The following is a 23,455-nucleotide window of genomic DNA, read 5'->3' on the forward strand; positions in this document are numbered from 1 at the left end:
GACAGTTGTAGTTACGTAGTCAAGAATTGACTTGTTTACTCGTGAGTAATATTCATCTCTGAAACAATTGATCAACTCTACAGAAACCCTTGAGAGCAAGAGATATTGACCTTTAATTAGATATCAAAACTGAACGTTTGGATCTTAGGAAATTTCTCCTACTAAAGGTGGTGCGGCGAGTGGATGGTCAGTCCTGGTGTAACCAAGTCCTGTTGAAAGTGGCTAGCCAGTAAGGACTCCGAATCTGACCTTAAATAGTAAAAACCCCGACCGCCTGGACCCCCTCTCTGACCCCCTAAGCAGTGTCGACCCCCTCTCTAACCCCCTAAGCAGTGTCGACCCCCTCTCTGACCCCCTAAGCAGTGACGACCCCCTCTCTGACCTCCTAAGCAGTGACGACCCCCTCTCTGACCCCCTAAGCAGTGACGACCCCCTCTCTGACCCCCTAAGCAGTGACGACCCCCTCTCTGACCCCCTAAGCAGTGATGACCCCCTAAGCAGTGACGACCCCCTCTCTGACCCCCTAAGCAGTGACGACCCCCTCTCTGACCCCCTAAGCAGTGACGACCCCCTCTCGGACCCCCTAAGCAGTGTCGACCCCCTCTCTGACCCCCCCTAAGCAGTGACGACCCCCTCTCTGACCCCCTAAGCAGTGTCGACCCCCTCTCTGACCCCCTAAGCAGTGACGACCCCCTCTCTGACCCCCTAAGCAGTGACGACCCCCTCTCTGACCCCCTAAGCAGTGACGACCCCCTCTCTGACCCCAGGCCAGGTTGACCTAACACAGAGAGAGAGGGGTCAGTGGCGGGAGACAGACAGTGCTTTATAGTGGCCATCATCGGAAAATCCTTTGATCGTAAAAAAAAAAAGTGGAGCCAAACAACTGTTGGTGTTGGCATCATGTATGCCCATCTGTTGGCACTCTTCCTCACCACCACTACACCAGGTAAGGCCCAGATGACAGGTTTTATCCACATTCATGCCAAATTAATCGTGCCAAAATTGTAACATAAGTTCTTTGTTTACCTTTCCTTCAAAGTCATCAAAATCGCATGATGGCATTTTTCCTTCTATCAAACACAATTGGTGTCGTGTGTAGAAGATATGAATGTTTTACGAAATTGTTGAAAAACTCGTGTATTTGCGGATTTTTTTTTCCTAAGTAATTATTGTAAAAGTGTGTTAATTTTTCTAAATAAGACCCATCGTTTTTTAATTGTAGAAAGTAAATGGAAATTTGATGAAGTTCGTGTTTAAAACTGATTTATATTAACAGAAGGATATTACATATGTAGTGGAAGAATATCTAGACTTATATAAAGGAAGAATATCTACATTCAGTGATACCTCAGAAAATATATTTTTTACATGTTAAACTGTTTAGTAACTAGGTTCGTTATTTTCACATTAGACGCGTGTCAGGACGAAAGACCAACAGTGCTGGTCACTGTTGTAGGCGACAGTGTTGCAGGGGACACTGTTGTAGGCGAGAGATCACTGTTGGTGACCTGTTGTCTACAGAAATAGTCTGGGTCAAAAATATCCAGCAGTGTAATATGTCTTCATGATGTTCCAGTGTCCTGTGGTACCCTAAAGGGAGGGTACCACAGGGCTCCCTTAACCCTGGGTTAAGGGAGCCAGTGGCTGAGCGGATCCTGTGGTCCCGGGTTCGATCTCGCGCGCCGGGGAAAAACGATGGGCAGAGTTTCTTTCACCCTGATGCCCCTGTTACCTAGGAGTAAAATGGGTACCTGGGTGTTAGTCACCTGTCAAGGCTGCTTCTTGGGGGTGGAAGCCTGGTCGAGGACCGGGCCGCGGGGACACTAAACCCCGAAATCATCTCAAGATATACCATGGATTACTGTGTGGTACCCTGGATTACTGTGTGATACCCTGGGTTACTGTGTGGTACCCTGGGTTACTGTGTGGTACCCTGGGTTACTGCGTGGTACCCTGGGTTACTGTATGGTACCCTGGGTTAGGGTGTGGTACCCTGGGTTATTGTATGGTACCCTGGGGTACTGTGTGGTACCCTGGGTTATTGTATGGTACCCTGGGGTACTGTGTGGTACCCTGGGTTACTGTATGGTACCCTGGGTTACTGTATGGTACCCTGGGTTACTGTATGGTACCCTGGGTTACTGTATGGTACCCTGGGTTATTGTATGGTACCCTGGGGTACTGTGTGGTACCCTGGGTTACTGTATGGTACCCTGGGTTACTGTATGGTACCCTGGGTTACTGTATGGTACCCTGGGTTATTGTATGGTACCCTGGGGTATTGTGTGGTACCCTGGGTTACTGTATGGTACCCTGGGTTACTGTATGGTACCCTGGGATACTGTATGGTACCCTGGGATACTGCGTGGTACCCTGGGTTACTGTATGGTACCCTGGGATACTGTATGGTACCCTGGGATACTGCGTGGTACCCTGGGTTACTGCATTGTACCCTGGGTTACTGTGTGGTACCCTGGGGTAGTGTGTGAATCCCTGGGTTACTGCATTGTACCCTGGGATACTGCATGGTACCCTGGGATACTGCATGGTACCCTGCGGTACTTCATGGTACCCTGGGGTACTGCATGGTACCATGGTATACTGCATGGTACCCTGGGGTACTGCATGGTACCCTGGGATACTGCATGGTACCCTGGGGTACTGCATGGTACCCTGGGGTACTGCATGGTACCCTGGGGTACTGTATGGTACCCTGCGGAACTGCATGGTACCCTGGGGTACTGCATTGTACCCTGGGTTACTGCATGGTACCCTGGGGTACTGTATGGTACCCTGGGGTACTGCATGGTACCCTGGGGTACTGCATGGTACCCTGGGGTACTGTATGGTACCCTGGGGTACTGCATGGTACCCTGGGTTACTGCATGGTACCCTGGGGTACTGTATGGTACCCTGGGGTACTGCATGGTACCCTGGGTTACTGTATGGTACCCTAGGGTACTGTATGGTACCCTAGGGTACTGTATGGTACCCTAGGGTACTGTATGGTTCAGCTATTCTCACGGAAACTCGACACATTTAAAATCATTTGAAAATAATTGGGGGGAACTACCACAGTGACTGAGAAAGGCGCAGTTTAACTGTAAACATAGAAAATGGGATGAGGGGACAAACTGTTATTGGTGTGTGAGGATGAAGGTGAGAGAGGGAGCAGCACCCGACATGAACTAGGAGGAGCGACGACCGGAGTTGTGCAGCTATTGGTGAACACGGATCACCAGTTAGGAGTGAAGGGAGGACGCTACTGGTGGAGGTTTGTGGTGAACTGTTGAGCAATACTGCAGGATGTTGTGCAACACTACCGGGGTGTACTGAGCGGTGCTGTGCACCACTAGGTACCGGGGTGTACTGAGCGGGGCTGTGCAACACTAGGTACCGGGGTGTACTGAGCGGTGCTGTGTAACACTAGGTACCGGGGTGTACTGAGCGGTGCTGTGCAACACTAGGTACCGGGGTGTACTGAGCGGTGCTGTGTAACACTAGGTACCGGGGTGTACTGAGCGGTGCTGTGCAACACTAGGTACCGGGGTGTACTGAGCGGTGCTGTGTAACACTAGGTACCGGGGTGTACTGAGCGGTGCTGTGCAACACTAGGTACCGGGGTGTACTGAGCGGTGCTGTGCACCACTAGGTACCGGGGTGTACTGAGCGGTGCTGTGCAACACTAGGTACCGGGGTGTACTGAGCGGTGCTGTGCACCACTAGGTACCGGGGTGTACTGAGCGGTGCTGTGCAACACTAGGTACCGGGGTGTACTGAGCGGTGCTGTGTAACACTAGGTACCGGGGTGTACTGAGCGGTGCTGTGCAACACTAGGTACCGGGGTGTACTGAGCGAGGCTGTGCAACACTAGGTACCGGGGTGTACTGAGCGGTGCTGTGCAACACTAGGTACCGGGGTGTACTGAGCGGGGCTGTGCAACACTAGGTACCGGGGTGTACTGAGCGGGGCTGTGCAACACTAGGTACCGGGGTGTACTGAGCGGGGCTGTGTAACACTAGGTACCGGGGTGTACTGAGCGGGGCTGTGTAACACTAGGTACCGGGGTGTACTGAGCGGGGCTGTGTAACACTAGGTACCGGGGTGTACTGAGCGGTGCTGTGCAACACTAGGTACCGGGGTGTACTGAGCGGTGCTGTGCAACACTAGGTACCGGGGTGTACTGAGCGGTGTTGTGCAACACTAGGTACCGGGGTGTACTGAGCGTGGCTGTGCAACACTAGGTACCGGGGTGTACTGAGCGTGGCTGTGCAACACTAGGTACCGGGGTGTACTGAGCGGGGCTGTGCAACACTAGGTACCGGGGTGTACTGAGCGGGGCTGTGCAACACTAGATACCGGGGTGTACTGAGCGTGGCTGTGCAACAATAGGTCAGGTACCGGGGTGTACTGAGCGGGGCTGTGCAACAATAGGTACCGGGGTGTACTGAGCGGGGATGTGCAACACTAGGTACCGGGGTGTACTGAGTGTGGCTGTGCAAAACTAGGTACCGGGGTGTACTGAACGTGGCTGTGCAACACTAGGTACCGGGGTGTACTGAGCGTGGCTGTGCAACAATAGGTACCGGGGTGTACTGAGCGGGGCTGTGCAACACTAGGTACCGGGGTGTACTGAGCGGGGCTGTGCAACACTAGGTACCGGGGTGTACTGAGCGGTGCTGTGCAACACTAGGTACCGGGGTGTACTGAGCGTGGCTGTGCAACCCTAGGTACCGGGGTGTACTGAGCGTGACTGTGCAACAATAGGTCAGGTACCGGGGTGTACTGAGCGGGGCTTTGCAACAATAGGTCAGGTACCGGGGTGCACTGAACGTGGCTGTGCAACACTAGGTACCGGGGTGTACTGAGCGTGGCTGTGCAACACTAGGTACCGGGGTGTACTGAGCGTGGCTGTGCAACAATAGGTCAGGTACCGGGGTGTACTGAGCGTGACTGTGCAACAATAGGTCAGGTACCGGGGTGTACTGAGCGAGAATTAATGCCCTGGGTCACTGCTAGCTGCCCTGGATCACTGCTAGCTGCTCTGGGTCACTGCTAGCTGCCCTGGGTCACTGCTAGCTGCCCTGGGTCACTGCTAGCTGCCCTGGGTCACTGCTAGCTGCCCTGGGTCACTGCTAGCTTCCCTGGGTCACTGCTAGCTGCCCTGGGTCACTGCTAGCTGCCCTGGGTCACTGCTAGCTGCCCTGGGTTACTGCTAGCTGCCCTGGGTCACTGCTAGCTGCCCTAGGTCACTGCTAACTGCCCTGGGTCACTGCAAGCTGCCCTGGATCACTGCTAGTTGCCCTGGGTCACTGCTAGCTACCCTGGGTCACTGCTAGCTGCCCTGGGTCACTGCTAGCTGCCCTGGATCACTGCTAGCTGCCCTGGATCACTGCTAGCTGCTCTGGGTCACTGCTAGCTGCCCTGGGTCACTGCTAGCTGCCCTGGGTCACTGCTAGCTGCCCTGGGTCACTGCTAGCTGCCCTGGGTCACTGCTAGCTTCCCTGGGTCACTGCTAGCTGCCCTGGGTCACTGCTAGCTGCCCTGGGTCACTGCTAGCTGCCCTGGGTTACTGCTAGCTGCCCTGGGTCACTGCTAGCTGCCCTAGGTCACTGCTAACTGCCCTGGGTCACTGCAAGCTGCCCTGGATCACTGCTAGTTGCCCTGGGTCACTGCTAGCTACCCTGGGTCACTGCTAGCTGCCCTGGGTCACTGCTAGCTGCCCTGGATCACTGCTAGCTGCCCTGGGTCACTGCTAGCTTCTCTGGGTCACTGCTAGCTGCTCTGGGTCACTGCTAGCTGCCCTGGGTCACTGCTAGCTGCCCTGGGTCACTGCTAGCTGTCCCTGGGTCACTGCTAGCTGTCCCGGGTCACTGCTAGCTGCCCTGGGTCACTGCTAGCGGTCCCGGGTCACTGCTAGCTGTCCAGGGTCACTGCTAGCTATCCCGCGTCACTGCTAGCTGCCCTGGGTCACTGCTAGCTGCCCTGGGTCACTGCTAGCTGCCCTGGGTCACTGGTAGCTGCCCTGGGGTCACTGCTAGCTGCCCTAGGTCACTGCTAGCTGTCCCTGGTCACTGCTAGCAGCCCTGGGTCACTGCTAGCTGCTCTGGGTCACTGCTAGCTGCCCTGGGTCACTGCTAGCTGCTCTGGGTCACTGCTGGCTGCCCTGGGTCACTGCTAGCTGCCCTGGGTCACTGCAAGCTGCCCTGGATCACTGCTAGTTGCCCTGGGTCACTGCTAGCTACCCTGGGTCACTGCTAGCTGCCCTGGGTCACTGCTAGCTGCCCTGGATTACTGCTAGCTGCCCTGGGTCACTGCTAGCTGCCCTGGATCACTGCTAGCTGCCCTGGGTCACTGCTAGCTGCCCTGGGTCACTGCTAGCTGCCCTGGGTCACTGCTAGCTGTCCCTGGGTCACTGCTAGCTGTCCCGGGTCACTGCTAGCTGCCCTGGGTCACTGCTAGATGCCCTGGGGTCACTGCAAGCGGTCCCGGGTCACTGCTAGCAGCCCTGGGTCACTGCTAGATGCCCTGGGGTCACTGCTAGCGGTCCCGGGTCACTGTTAGCTGCCCTGGGTCACTGGTAGCTGCCCTGGGGTCACTGCTAGCTGCCCTAGGTCACTGCTAGCTGTCCCTGGTCACTGCTAGCTGCCCTGGGTCACTGCTAGCTGCCCTGGGTCACTGCTAGCTGCTCTGGGTCACTGCTAGCTGCCGTGGGTCACTGCTAGCTGCCCTGGGTCACTGCTGGCTGCCCTGGGTCACTGCTAGCTGCCCTGGGACACTGCTAGTTGCCCTGGGTCACTGCTAGCTGCCCTGGGTCACTGTTAGCTGCCCTGGGTCACTGCTAGCTGCCCTGGGTCACTGTAAGCTGCCCTGGTTCACTGCTAGCTGTCACGGGTCACTGCTAGCTGCCCTGGGTCACTGCTAGCTGCCCTGGGTCACTGGTAGCTGCCCTGGGGTCACTGCTAGCTGCCCTGGGTCACTGCTAGCTGCCCTGGGTCACTGCTAGATGCCCTGGGTCACTGCTAGCTGCCCTGGGTCACTGCTAGCTATCCCGGGTCACTGCTAGCTGTCCCGGGTCACTGCTAGCTGCTTTGAGTCACTGAAAGCTTTCCCTATTCACTGCTAGCTGTCCCTGGGTCACTACTAGCTGCCCTGGGTCACTGCTAGCTGCCCTGGGTCACTGCTAGCTGCCCTGGGGTCACTGCCAGCTGCCCTGGGTCACTGCTAGCTGCCCTGGGGTCACTGCTAGCTACCCCGGGTCACTGCTAGCTGCCCTGGGACACTGCTAGCTGCCCTGGGGTCACTGCAAGCTGTCCCGGGTCACTGCTAGCTGCCCTGGGTCACTGATAGCTGCCCTGGGTCACTGCTAGCTGCCCTGGGTCACTGATAGCTGCCCTGGGTCACTGCTAGTTGCCCTGGGTCACTGCAAGCTGCCCTGGATCACTGCTAGTTGCCCTGGGTCACTGCTAGCTACCCTGGGTCACTGCTAGCTGCCCTGGGTCACTGCTAGCTGTCCTGGATTACTGCTAGCTGCCCTGGGTCACTGCTAGCTGCCCTGGATCACTGCTAGCTGCCCTGGGTCACTGCTAGCTGCCCTGGGTCACTGCTAGCTGCCCTGGGTCACTGCTAGCTGTCCCTGGGTCACTGCTAGCTGTCCCGGGTCACTGCTAGCTGCCCTGGGTCACTGCTAGATGCCCTGGGGTCACTGCTAGCGGTCCCGGGTCACTGCTAGCTGCCCTGGGTCACTGCTAGCTGCCCTGGGTCACTGCTAGATGCCCTGGGGTCACTGCTAGCGGTCCCGGGTCACTGTTAGCTGCCCTGGGTCACTGGTAGCTGCCCTGGGGTCACTGCTAGCTGCCCTAGGTCACTGCTAGCTGTCCCTGGTCACTGCTAGCTGCCCTGGGTCACTGCTAGCTGCTCTGGGTCACTGCTAGCTGCCCTGGGTCACTGCTAGCTGCTCTGGGTCACTGCTAGCTGCCGTGGGTCACTGCTAGCTGCCCTGGGTCACTGCTGGCTGCCCTGGGTCACTGCTAGCTGCCCTGGGACACTGCTAGTTGCCCTGGGTCACTGCTAGCTGCCCTGGGTCACTGTTAGCTGCCCTGGGTCACTGCTAGCTGCCCTGGGTCACTGTAAGCTGCCCTGGGTCACTGCTAGCTGTCACGGGTCACTGCTAGCTGCCCTGGGTCACTGCTAGCTGCCCTGGGTCACTGGTAGCTGCCCTGGGGTCACTGCTAGCTGCCCTGGGTCACTGCTAGCTGCCCTGGGTCACTGCTAGATGCCCTGGGTCACTGCTAGCTGCCCTGGGTCACTGCTAGCTATCCCGGGTCACTGCTAGCTGTCCCGGGTCACTGCTAGCTGCTTTGAGTCACTGAAAGCTTTCCCTAGTCACTGCTAGCTGTCCCTGGGTCACTACTAGCTGCCCTGGGTCACTGCTAGCTGCCCTGGGTCACTGCTAGCTGCCCTGGGGTCACTGCCAGCTGCCCTGGGTCACTGCTAGCTGCCCTGGGGTCACTGCTAGCTACCCCGGGTCACTGCTAGCTGCCCTGGGACACTGCTAGCTGCCCTGGGGTCACTGCAAGCTGTCCCGGGTCACTGCTAGCTGCCCTGGGTCACTGATAGCTGCCCTGGGTCACTGCTAGCTGCCCTGGGTCACTGATAGCTGCCCTGGGTCACTGCTAGTTGCCCTGGGTCACTGCTAGCTGCCCTGGGTCACTGCTAGCTGCCCTGGGTCACTGCTAGCTGCCCTGGGTCACTGTTAGCTGCCCTGGGTCACTGCTAGCTGCCCTGGGTCACTGCTAGCTGCCCTGGGTCACTGCTAGCTGCCCTGGGTCACTGCTAGCTGCCCTGGGTCACTGCTAGCTGTCCAAGGTTACTGCTAGCTGCCCTGGATCACTGCTCGCTGCCCTGGGTCACTGCTAGTGGCCCTGGGTCACTGCTAGCTGCCCTGGGTCACTGCTAGCTGCCCTGGGTCACTGCTAGCTGCTCTGGGTTAGTGCTAGCTGCCCTGGGTCACTGCTAGCTGCCCTGGGTCACTGCTAGCTGCTCTGGGTCACTGCTAGCTGCCCTGGGTTACTGCTAGCTGCCCTGGGTTACTGCTAGCTGCCCTGGGTCACTGCTAGCTGCCCTGGGTCACTGCTAGCTGCCCTGGGTCGGCGTTCAATCCCTGACCGTCCAAGTGGTTGGGCACAATTCGTTCCTCCCCCCCCCTCCTATCCCATCCCAAATCGAAATCCTTATCCATTTCCAGTGCTATATAGTCGTAATGGCTTGGCGCCTTTCCCTGATAATTCCCTTCCCTCTTTGCTGTGACTTGACTTTGATATATGGATGGATGAATGGTTATAGAGATGGATGACACGTGCGCGCCCCATGACACACACACACACGCCTCAGAACACATACATGACGCATGACACAGTCATCGTGACACACAGATCTCCAGGACATCTAGAAACATTGATGCCCTATGACGCAGATGTGACGTGACACACATATGTCCCCTGGACACAGTGATATCTCATGATATGTGCTCTAAAACACATTGATGCCGCATGACACATACGTCCTGTGACACACACATGACACACTCATAACTCACTCCCATGACACATCGGCAGCCCAGTGATAAACACGCACCCGAGACATTCAGAAGCTTGGATACATACAGACGGCCCGTGACACAGTCATTGGTGTATCCAGTGTCCTGATCACACACACGGACACACACAGACAAGGGGCTACATGGCCCATCAGAGCCCCGTGGCCCATCAGAGCCACGAGGCCCATCAGAGCCACGAGGCCCATCAGAGCCACGTGGCCCATCAGAGCCACGTGGCCCATCAGAGCCACGTGGCCCATCAGAGCTACGTGGCCCATCAGAGCCACGTGGCCCGTCAGAGCCACGTGGCCCATCAGAGCCACGTGGCCCATCAGAGCCACGTGGCCCATCAGAGCCACGTGGCCCATCAGAGCCACGTGGCCCATCAGAGCCACGTGGCCCATCAGAGCCACGTGGCCCATCAGAGCCACGAGGCCCATCAGAGCCACGTGGCCCATCAGAGCCACGTGGCCCATCAGAGCCACGTGGCCCATCAGAGCCACAAGATAGGTGCGAGAATAACAGTGTTGGCGGCCAGAGAGGACACGGCGTCAAGACCATTCCCAGGAGGACAATTACAGTATTGTTACCAGGTGGACCCGTGGTCTGGGGGAGGTACACAGTGTGAGCCATATACCCCGCTTCTCCCAGTATATACTCCAGTGTCAACACACTCCCGGACTACAGTATATGGTCTGGTGGCTTACCACCTCTATAGACCCTACCTCATAATATATATAAGTGCCGCCGGATGGAAATATATAAATAAACACAAGTTAAATGTATGCTATATTGTATAGACGTCCTATATTGTATAGACGTGTTATATTGAAGCTTATATGGGGATATAATTTGTACATGTCAGGGCTCACACTCAAGCTGTTGTTACATTGTTTGATCTGAGCGGACTCAATCACGTTTTCTTCAACGAAACCCTTACTTTTACCAGTACATTTCGCCACTCTGAAGTCGCTGGAATGATCACATAAACTGGAAAGTAAATACAAGGCGCTGGAGTGTTGGGCTGTACGAATAGCATATGAATGTTGTTTTAAACGTGAGGAAAGAAATTTACCATTAACACACACACACACACACACACACACACACACACACACACACACACACACACACACACACACACACACACAGAGTGGGGCCTAGTAGCCTGGTGGATAGCGCGCAGAACTCGTAATTCTGTGGCGCGCGTCCGATTCCCGCACCAGACAAAAACAAATGGGCAAAGTTTCTTTCACCCTGAATGCCCCTGTTACCTAGCAGTAAATAGTTACCTGGGAGTTAGTCAGCTGTCACGGGCTGCTTCCTGGTGTGTGTGTGTGTGTGTGTGTGTGTGTGTGTGTGTGTGTGTGTGTGTGTGTGTGTGTGTGTGTGTGTGTGTGTGTGTGTGTGTGTGTGGAAAAAAAAGTACATAGTAAACAGTTGATTGACAGTTGAGAGGCGGGCCGAAAGAGCAAAGCTCAACCACCGCGAACACAACTACGTGAATACAACTAGGTGAATACACACATACATATATGTATATGTATATATATACTATCAGGGTACTGGAGTTATAAAACTGGTTATTGAACCAAATTGATACTTGCTTACCGACGAACAGAGACCCCAACCACTCCCTGATAAAAAATATGACCGACCACGGCAACCACGCTCCTGCTGCCGTCAGTCGACCACCAATGGACACTGGAGTGCTTGCAATTAGTTAGATCACCCTGTAATCGTCTCGTTCCCGGAGAGGGGTTCAGCGCCACCATTAATCAGAGTAGCAACTCCCAACTGGCCTAGTTGTTATGAGTACACACCCACTCGAGCCGCCATGACTCCCCCCCCCCCCTACACTCCTTGTTATGGCATGATCTCCTAACTACCCTCTGTGGTGTCACTGACCTCTGTCCACCAATTTGAACTCTCTCTCTCTCACCATCCAGGAAGCCTCACCAGGATAAGGGCAACAATCAGCTGGTAACATACAAACATTTATTACATAAAAATATAGGAAAGAAAATATATAGCAATAATATTGGAGTGCAACCTCTTAGGCTGCTACCAACCTATAACACTTCAATATTGCCTCAGGTCTCCATCTCTAGTAACTGTATTAGGCTGCTGCTCAACCTTCACCTCACAACCTACTGCCCCCTCACTGCTTGCGGCTCAAATACCTGCTACGACATATATATATATATATATATATATATATATATATATATATATATATATATATATATATATATATATATATATATATATATATATATATATAATAGGGAAGGGAGTACCACCTCTCGCTGGAAGAAGGGGGACCCATATCCTCGGAGGAAACCACACATAATGCATTGGAGGGAATGTAGGTCCCCTCCAATACAGTTTCTGTGTGCTTTTCTCCTACCACCCCTTTCCTTTTTTTTTTTTTTTTCCTTTATTGTGTATTTAAAGGTTACAAAACATACAAGACAAATGCCTAAAGGTTATGGATCTCTTGAAGCTCCTCCGCTTCTGGACAGGAACCGAGGACGCAGCAAGCATTTCCCCTCTGGATCGCCACACTGAGACGCTGAAACAAAAAACTGGAAGCCCTTGGGTCTCTGGTGACGTCAATGAGCTTGGAACCCAATTCCTTGAGAAATCCCAAGGCACTCTTGCCCCAGGGGCCATGCGTCTCAGACGCTATGGGAACAAAGAGGTATTGACCTTCCAGTCGCCTGTACTTGAGTGATTTTGCTGTTTCCCTGTGGTTGGCCGCCCCACCTGCTTGATCAGCTCCGAAGTGTACATAGGTGTCAGCCAGGGTGGATACACATGTGTAGTCCCACACCAACTGTCTACCCTCCTTCCATGAGTATATGGTGATGCCATCAGGGCGAAGTGCAGGGAAATCCGGGTTTTGGACCCCTAGGATGCGAGGTTCTCTCTCCGCTGGGCACCTAGCTGAGACGAGGCTTCTCTTGATGATGTCATTCACCTCGTTGTGTCTTGCATGCCAGCCCTTTGTGCTTCCGCAATGCAACCCATGCAGTCCGTATTGGTCTGCTTCCACCCTGTTGCAAATTCACTTGTATTCAGTGTGAATTGGGGCACCAAGGCGGAGGGCCACTGCTACACGAAGGGATTCTGGATCTAGGCGCGTGCCCATTGCTGACATGGGTACTGCCAGGAGGAAGTCTCCTGCATGGGGGGCACGCACTGCTCTGAGACGGGCTTTCTCCTTGTATGATGTTGCGGCGCTGAACATGGCATCAGCTACTTTTTCCACTAGAGGGTGGTCCCAGCCGGACTGTTTGTGTTGTTTTGTTGGCTCTATAATGGTTGCTGGGGCTGCAAGAACATCCCACTGATTTGAACATTCAGTGAAAGCAGGATCGTGAATTCCTGCTGAATCTCTCAGGGTTGCAGGTAAAATATCTCTGACGAGGTCGTGCGATGCGTGGGAGGAGGAAAGGAAGGCTGGTAGAGCAATTTGGGAGGCTGTGCGGACACCAAGGCCGCCGAGTCTTACAGGAAGGGTTGCTTGCTCCCACTGAGAGTTGTCCAATGGCAGGTTCAGGACTCTCACCAGCATGGACCTCAGAAGGGTGTCATACACATTTAACGTAGGGCTGCTGTAGGATGGAAAACATCTCAGAAAGTAGGTCAACTTAGGGAGAGACAGGCATCTTGTGAGTGCACAAACAACAGGGCTCTATAAAGAAACTTGTAATCTCCACACACAACCAGATCATCACCAGAGACATCTTGCCAAGCAACACTGAAATAATCGACAGATATAATGACATCAGGAGAATTGACATCAGCGAGGCACTACATATTAAGAAGTCCAGACCAGCAGTCAACAACCAGCTAACACATAATTACATTCTACCCACTTCAAGACCCCGAGCCAACGCAGACACAGCATCCAATGGCCCTACTAATACCCACTTGATCCATTTATTCATTGATATATTTAATACCCCTTAGTTATAACATTCCTCCATCACCTCACCCAAAGAGTATATAATCCGATGTTAAAGATGGTAAAATTGCTAGTGCCACTTCTTGGGTGGCTTAACCATCAATCAATCACGGTAAAATTGTCTTTGAAAATGTAAGGTGTTGCTTGCGAAACGCATCCCCAGGCGTCAGACTATTATAAAGTGTAAAAATGAACTTCGGAGAGTTAATTTTTCAACATCCGTCGACAGTGAAGAAAAACATAAATATTGAAAAGATTCGTGTTAGAATCATTAATCTTACTCTTTCGGATATATTTAACAACCATATATATATATATATATATATATATATATATATATATATATATATATATATATATATATATATATATATATATGTATATATATATATATATATATATATATATATATATATATACATATATATATATATATATATATATATATATATATATATATATATATATATATATATATATACATATATATATATATATATATATATATATATATATATATATATATATATATATACATATATATATATATATATATATATATATATATATATATATATATATATATACACATATATATATATATATATATATATATATATATATATATATATATATATATATATATATATATATAATATAGTGTGCCTAATAGCCAGAACCGCAGTTCTTGGCCTAGTATGCAAGACCCAATGTGCCTAACAGGCAGAAAGATTTTCGTGTTTTTGCCAATATTCTGGAGCAGTTACCCTGGTGGAGAGAGCCTTGATCACAGCGCCTAACAGTTAACCCCAAAAATCTGTTATATCATTAACAATTATGCATTCAGTTATAAGCTCAATAGTCCATTATTGCAATTGTTAGTAGATTAAAATGCACGAATTTACACTTCAACAAAAGCCACATTAATTGAGGGCCATTTAGGCTGTATTTGTATAAATAAAAAAGTTAGATTTTTACATAGTGTAAAATTATTGGTTTAAACCATTGCATCTTTTTCCTTCACGGTATAGAACCTGTTTCATGTAAGTTACAGTTTGGAGCAATGACTCTGTATTACACACACACACACACACACACACACACACACACACACACACACACACACACACACACACACGGTGTGTGTGTGTGTGTGTGTATCCCAAATCTTCAGACCCAGTATGCCCTTCTTACTCCAGACCTACCTACCCAGGCCCTACTCCAGACCCTCCTACCTACCTTCCTAGAAGCCCAGCTCCCATTAGCCCCCCAAGCACCCCTCCCGACCTCTTTCACACTCCATACACCCCCCAGACACCCCCCGGATCCCCCCGGATCCTCCCCGCCCCCAGTCATCCCCCAGACACCCCCCAGGTCCCCCTGCCCCCAGTCACCCCCCCAGACCCCCCCCCAGATCCCCCAGACCCCCAGAGAAAGGGAGAACTCTGGTACAAGTGTTTCCATGAAGAATCTCAAGGTTTGGTACACCAATGCTGATGGGGTTTCTAATAAAGCAGAAGAGATAAAAGAAAGAGTGAGTGAGGCAGATCCTGACATAGTTGCAATTGTGGAAACTAAAATTAATGACATGATCTCAGATGCAATCTTTCCTGAAGGGTACCAAGTGATACGAAAAGAGAGGAAACAGAGACAGGGAGGGGGGAGTGGCACTCCTAATAAAGCGGAAATGGAAGTTTGAAGCCCTGGGAAATTGGGATACCAATGAGTGCACAAGCTTCATACATGGAACTCTGACAGTAGATGGGAGGAAGATTGTGCTCTTGGTAATCTACAATCCCCCATCAAACAGTAGAAGGCCCAGGCAGGAGTATGATGACAAAAACAAGGCATGCATAGATGAACTGCAGAAGGCTGCAACACTAGCCCACAGAATGAGAGCGAAGCTGCTGGTCATGGGGGACCTAAATCATGGAGAGATAAATTGGGAATCAAGGAATCCCCATGGCGGGGACGAAATGTGGGGAACAAAATTAGTAGATGTTATAGACAGGAATTTCCTAACACAACATGTGAAGGAAAACACAAGGGAAAGAGGAGGAGGTGCACCGAGCCTATTAGACCTGACTTTCACCCAGAACGTAGAAGATATCGAGAATTTAGAGCATGAAATACCTCTAGGGGCCAGTGACCATTGTGTCCTAGTCTTTGACTACATGATGGAATTCAAACTTATGACCATGGGACAAGAGATCTGGGAAAGGAGAGTTGACTACAGGAAAGGGGACTATAAGAGGATAAGGGACTATCTGGATGAAGTGCAGTGGGAGGAAGAAATTAGAGAAAAAGCAGTCCAAGATATGATGTACCTAGTCATACAGAAATGACAGGAGGCCGAAGAGAGATTTATACCAACAGTAAAGGGAACAAATAAGAAGGAATATAATAACCCATGGTTTAATAGACAGTGTCAGGAAGCAAACATGGCCAGCAGGCGGGAGTGGAGGAAGTTCAGAAGACAAAGGACAGAGGACAACAAGATCAGATGCAACAGAGCTAGGAACGATTACATTAACATAAGACGAACATCGGAAAGGGACTATGAGAACGATATTGCAATCAAAGCGAAAAAACAACCTAAGTTACTACACATTCATATAAGAAGAAAAATGACGGTGAACGACCAAGTGAAAAGACTAAGGAAGACAGAGGGGGCATAAACTGAAAGTGACAAGGAAATCTGTGAGGCACTGATTGCCAGTTTCCATGGAGTGTTCACAACCGAGCCTCAGCAGCTCCCATTGTTGGAAGGGGTTACCCTAGATGAAAGACTATCAGATATAGAGGTGACAGCAGAGGAGGTAATGAAACAGTTGACAACTCTAGATGCAACTAAAGCAGTTGGACCAGACAAAGTATCACCGTGGATACTAAAAGAAGCAGCGCAGGCCCTCAGCGTGCCTCTGGCAATGATCTTTAATGAGTCTCTTATGTCGAGAGAATTGCCCAGTTGCTGGAAGAAGGCAAATGTCGTGCCGATCTTCAAGAAAGGCGATAGGGAGGAGGCACTTAACTATAGACCTGTATCACTGACAAGCATCCCCTGTAAAATACTGGATAGAATAATTAGGTTTCGACTGGTTGCACACCTGGTGAACATTAGGTTTGTGAACAAACATCAACATGGGTTCTGGACAGGGAAATCGTGCCTAACAAACTTCTGAAATTCTATGATAAAATAACGAGGATAAGACAGGACAGAGATAGTTGGGCAGACTGCATATTTCTGGACTGCCAAAAAGCCTTTGATATTGTACTGCACATGAGACTGCTGTTCAAACTCGAGAGCCAGACGGGGGTGGGGGGGAAAGGTCCTAGCATGGATAAGGAACTACCTAACAGGATGCAGCCAAAGAGTTACGGTAAGGGGCGAGAAGTCGGACTCGCGAACAGTAACAAGTGGAGTACCACAAGGATCGGTGCTGGGACCAATTCTATTTCTTGTATATGTTAACGACATGTTTATAGGCGTAGAGTACTACATGTCGATGTTTGCAGATGACGCAAGGTTGATTAGAAGAGTTGTGACAGATGAGGATTGCAGGATCCTCCAAGATGACCTGAACAGGTTGCAGAGATGGTCAGAGAAATGGCTACTTGAATTCAACACGTGCAAATGAAAAGTTATGGAAATGGGACTAGGAGATAGGAGACAAAGGGACAGTACACAATGAAGGGGAACAGCCTACCTGTGACAACGCGCGAAAGTGACCTGGGTATGGACGTAACACTTAATCTATTTCCTGAGACACATATAAATAGGATAACGACAGACTGGCAAAAGTTAGAACATCATTCAGAAACCTAAGTAAGGAGGCATTTAGGGCGCTTTACACTGCTTACATGAGGCCAGTCTTAGAGTACGCCGCCTCATCATGGAGTCCCCATCTGAAGAAGCATATAATGAAACTGGAAAAGGTTTAGAGGTTTGCAACGCGACTCGTCCCAGAGCTACGAGGGATTGGGTATGAGGAGCGCCTGAGGGAACTGTGCCTAACGACACTAGAAAGAAGAAGAGAGAGGGGGGACATGATAGGAACGTATAAAATACTCAGAGGGATTGACAGAGTGGACATAGGCGAAATTTTCACACGGAATAGTAACAGAACGAGGGGACATGGATGGAAGCTTGAAACTCAGATGAGTCACAGAGATGTTAGGAAGTTTTCTTTAGCGTGAGAGTAGTGGGAAAATGGAATGCACTTCAGGAACAGGTTGTGGAAGCAAATATTATTAATAATTTTAAAACCAGGTATGATAGGGAATTGGGACAGGAGTCATTGCTGTAAACAACCGATGCTCGAAAGGCGGGATCCAAGAGTCAATGCTCGATCCTGCAGACACAACTAGGTGAGTACAACTAGGTGAGTACACACACACACACACTCTTTCTGATAAAGAAAGAGATCTAGGGGTGGTTCTAGATAGAAAACTATCACCTGAAGACCACATAAAGAATATTGTGCGAGGAGCTTATGCCACGCTTTCTAACTTCAGAATTGCTGTTAAATACATGGATGGCGATATACTAAAGAAATTGTTCACGACTTTTGTTAGGCCAAAGCTAGAATATGCAGCGGTTGTGTGGTGCCCATATCTTAAGAAGCACATCAACAAACTGGAAAAGGTGCAAAGACATGCTACTAAGTGGCTCCCAAAACTGAAGGGCAAGAGCTACGAGGAGAGGTTAGAGGCATTAAATATGCCAAAACTGGAAGACAGAAGAAAAAGAGGTGATATGATCACTACATACAAAATAGTAACAGGAATTGATAAAATCGATAGGGAAGATTTCCTGAGACCAGGAACTTTAAGAACAAGAGGTCATAGATATAAACTAGCTAAACACAGATGCCGAAGAAATATAAGAAAATTCACTTTCGCAAACAGAGTGGTAGACGGTTGGAACAAGTTAAGTGAGAAGTGGTGGAGGCCAAGACCGTCAGTAGTTTCAAATCGTTATATGACAGAGTGCTGGGAAGACGGGACACCACGAGCGTAGCTCTCATCCTGTAACTACACTTAGGTAATTACGCACACACACTCTGAGCCCAGTAGGCTCAGTAACCTGTACACCAGTTGATTGACAGTTGAGAGGCGGGACCAAAGAGCCAGAGCTCAACCCCAGAAAGCACAAATTGGTGAGTACACACACAGACACACTGCCATTCCCCACCTAAAGCCAAAAATCGTCGTACTAGAAAATAGCGGCTCGCGAAATTGACATACTGTTCCGTTTTCTGTTTTGGGTCCTCTGGTAGGTTAAGATAAGGCCCCTTCAGTACGAGAGTTGCCTGAGGATGGGGAACCTTAGGAGGACGGACTGCATGTTTGAACTGACCTTATTAAACATATTTACACATTAATATGCAGCCATTCACAAGTGTTTGTAAGGAACCACACGCACATACAGCGCTTACCGTCCGTATAACCAACTATGGGACTACGTTAATACATTACTCTTGCCCAACATTGCCCGCTCGTTAATTCGTTGGTGTTGCCCACTGTGCTCGAGCAATAATGTGCAGGGCTCGTGTTGCTCCTCCATTGTTGTGCTGACCGGCTCGCTTGGGCTAATTGGTTGTCTTCCATTGTGTATGTTTGGCATGTCCTTGTGTGAGTGGACTAAATGGTACACTCTAGATTTCATTTGTAATGTCTGGTTCAAAGGTCATTTTAATAATAAATAAGTATATATATATATATATATATATATATATATATGTATATATATATATATATATATATATATATATATATATATATATATATATATATATATATATATATATATTGTCGGGGTTTATCGGTGAGCAACAGTATACTCAAGGTCACTCACCGTAGCCCTGCGGGTCTTCACTCTATCCTCGCGGCGCCACTGTACGCCAGGAGAGTATCCCAGTCAATCCCAACCGGCCTCTGATCGAGAAGGAGTGGGAACACAACTTGTTCTCTTAACTGTTATATGCCCGCCCCAGCATAGGGCTCTACTACTAACCACAAGGTCGCCAACTGGTGTTTTCGGTGTCCAGTAACACGTCAGTGGTTTTGTTGAATTGTGGTAACAGTGGCAAGAGCACACTCAATATGTCTGATATCAGGCAGGTATTTACTTATATCACTCTCTGCTTTCAGGTATTATATAGCCACAAGAAATATGGAGGGGATGATATAAACACCAATGTACTTTGTATTTTACTTAAAACTCATTCAAAGACATCACAAGATTATATCAATAAGCAAACAGCTGTTTCAGGCAGAAGTCGCTCGTTTCCACACATATAATCATGAGCTCGCCAAGCCGGCAATGCTCCCCCTCACGTCAATGTCAAAATCAGCTGGGCGACTACCACCGCGCGAATGTTACTTTATCTGTTTGCCTGTGGTGTGACGCGCCAGTTTCTTTAAGTTCTTAAAGATCACTAGAAGTTCGAACACACAATATTTGCGACAATAGCACGTAAACACTTCGCTGCACTGATCTTGAGCTCAATCAAACATCTCTATATTAATAGACACAATAACTCACTATCATAGTATAACATACTGCCCTTCATTTAATGATAACGTATGCAAGTATATATCACTGGAGTTCTCAGTAATTCCTTCCGTGGGCGATAACACAATTAATCACTGCACACATGAATGATTATTCAATACACGAGCATAGACATATATATATATATGGATGAGTCATAGACACCAATAATGGTAATAACATAGTTACTGGGCACATAGCCTAACTCCAAATACTGGCATATTTATATATATATATTCTCTCACTAAATGATCATATTAAAGTCTCATGAAAGACGTTATCAACACAGTAAATTCATCAATTACTCCGGGTGCCTGCACACACCAATAATAATCATAAATATCGTGGGTACTCTATGTAGTACCACTCTGCACACTGGTGCCTTACTGTGACATAGGTGAGCCTTGCTCACGACATACAAAATACTCTGGCTAAATAATATAGCTGACTAAAGGGGAATTGGGAGGGAAACTAGAATCACCTACTTCCACCTATCCTCAGGTGAGAGTTGAGTTGTAGCTCCTGGTCCTGGCTCCTGCCTCGTGTAGGGAACACCCCCACACACACACTGTCGTGTTCTCCAGGAACTCAATCAACGTCCCACCTTAAGCGCGTCGTCTCCGTGCCTTTTCACTGCAGGTCCGTGCTCCTCCTCGACTTCTTGTAGGGTTGGAGTCGGTCTCCCGGCCGTCAACTTCTCCTCCCAGCTACGGCTGCCCGCCTACGTCTCGGCTGCAGTCGTTCGGATTCCCGAATAGTTTTCTTCTTCCACTGCTTCCCGGTGGCTCGGTCCAGCCACTACGCCGTCACAAACGGGTGAACTGCCTCAGACGTCGCATACGTCACTGCACAGACTTCACTTCTTCTTGCACAGTACCTGTCCTGGAGCACTTGTTGCTCAATATCTCGTCGATTCCCTCTCTGGTCCATCACATGAACGAAGGAAGACCTCACAGAGTACTTGCAGACTTCGGGTGATGCGTAAAATCCACGGGAGCAGGAAACAACTGTCAAACTGACAGGACCAATTTTCGCACGTCCAACCACCTTGACGTGCCGTGTCAGACTGATTCCCTCCGGAGGGTTGGCCCATTCACTACGTCATCACTGTGGAGCTATCAGCCGTCGCATACGTCGCTGCCTAGACTCCACTCTGGCACAACACCTGTTCCTGGAGCACTTGTTGCTCAATATTCTGTCAATTCCTTCTCTGGTCCAACACATGAACGAAGGAAGGCCCCACAGGTGATGGCAGACCACGGGTGATGTGTAAATCCTCCGGAGAAGGGGTAAACTGTCCAACTGACAGGACTCCCCAGCGCACGTCCGACCTCCTTGACGTGCTGTCTTAGACTGATGGCGCCAGCGCGGCGCGATGACCGGACCCCCTTTCCTTCGTGACATATTCGCCATGGGAGGTTTTCATTGGCTCCCTGTGCCACATCGCTGTCGGTGACCAATCCGGTGTCACTGACGTCACACAGTTTTGGCGGCAAAACAGAAGAGCCAGCGCCATATTGGCTTCCTAAAGGGCCTAAACCACAGGCCAAAATACTCTTCTTTTATAATTTTCTCGGCACTTCGAGAACACTTCACCACTCTCTCCGGCCTATTTATACCCATCACTCGATCTGTAAAATCATTCCTTCTGAAGATGTATTTAATATACGAAAGTACTTAAGGAAATTCCTGTTTCATTTTCCTCCGTGGTCTGACATTGTCATATATATATATATATATATATATATATATATATATATATATATATATATATATATATATATATATATATATATATATATATATATATATATATAATTATATATATATATATATATATATATATATATATATATATATATATATATATATATATATATAATATGTTGTTGAATATGACCGAAAGGGTAAGATTACTCATTCTAACACGAATCTTCTCAATATTTCTTACGTTTTTCTTCACTGTCGAGGGTAATTGAAAAATTGATTCTCCAAAATTAATTTTTAAAATTTGAATTTTTGGTCTGACGCCTAGAAGCGTTTCGTAAGGCTTCTTACATTTTCAAAGACTTGGTTTACACATAACATACATAATGTTTTTTTTGTTTAGGGTGAGGTGATATGACACAAACGTTTTGGGTGAGGTGGGTATTAATTGGGTATGAAAACATAAGAATGGAACTACAGAAGGCCTATTGACCCATACTTTCTCTTGCTACTTCTATGTTGGTTCGGCGTCTTGAAGTGGGTTGGATATAATTTTGCGTTAATTGGCTGTTGATTTTTGGTGTTGACTTTTTAATGTGTAGTGCCTCGCTGATGTCGAGTCTCATGCTATCGCTGTATCTACCGATTATTTCTTTGTTACTTGTTAAACAGTGTTTGTTTCGTGTTAGAATTATTCATCTTAAGTTTTCGGTGTTTACATGAATGACTGTTACCAATATATATATATATATATATATATATATATATATATATATATATATATATATATATATATATATATATATATATATAATGTCATACCTAGTAGCCAGAACGCACTTCTCAGCCTACTTTGCAAGGCCCGAATTGCCTAATAAGCCAAGTTTTCCTGAATTAAAATATTTTCTCTAATTTTTTTCTTATGAAATGATAAAGCTACCCATTTCATTATGTATGAGGTCAATTTTTTTTATTTGAGTTAAAATTAATGTAGATATATGACCGAACCTAACCAACCCGAAAAAGTTAGGTTAGGTAAGGTAGGTTAGGTAGTCGAAAAAGCATTAATTCATGAAAACTTGGCTTATTAGGCAAATCGGGCCTTGCATAATAGGGTGAGAAGTGCGTTCTGGCTACTAGGTACGACATATATATATATATATATATATATATATATATATATATATATATATATATATATATATATATATATATATATATATTTACCTAGAAGGGGTACCACCACTGGTGCAAGTGTAGGGACCCATAGCCACGAAGTAGAAAATAAAGAGTACTCAGAGAAGTATATATATATATATATATATATATATATATATATATATATATATATATATATATATATATTATTAAATATGACCGAAAAAGTAAGAATAATAATTCTAACACGAATTTTCTCTGTTTCTTATATTTCTTTTCACTGTTGATGGTAACTGAAAAATCAATTCTCCAAAATTCATTTTTATTTGTAGTCTGACGCGACACTTGAACGCGTTTCGGTAAACTTATTACATTTTCAAAGACTTTAGTTTACACACACACAACTATAACTGAACTGAGTTGATTGATGAAGATTAAGCCACCCAAGAGGTGGCACGGGCAT

General features: G+C 48.5%; 1 protein-coding gene across 1 annotated transcript in view; it reads left to right on the plus strand.

Moving 5' to 3' along the window:
• The first annotated feature begins 688 nt into the window (after nucleotides 1-688).
• Nucleotides 689-23,455, plus strand: part of LOC138369053 (zwei Ig domain protein zig-8-like) — a 351,385-nt gene continuing 328,618 nt past the window's right edge. The window contains exon 1 of the mRNA XM_069331996.1: nucleotides 689-946. Within this exon, the coding sequence (XP_069188097.1) occupies nucleotides 901-946 (46 nt within the window). The 5' untranslated portion in view covers nucleotides 689-900. The remainder of the gene's footprint in view (nucleotides 947-23,455) is intronic.

Source organism: Procambarus clarkii, chromosome 3 (genome assembly GCF_040958095.1).
Source record: "Procambarus clarkii isolate CNS0578487 chromosome 3, FALCON_Pclarkii_2.0, whole genome shotgun sequence".
Lineage (NCBI taxonomy): Eukaryota > Metazoa > Arthropoda > Malacostraca > Decapoda > Cambaridae > Procambarus > Procambarus clarkii.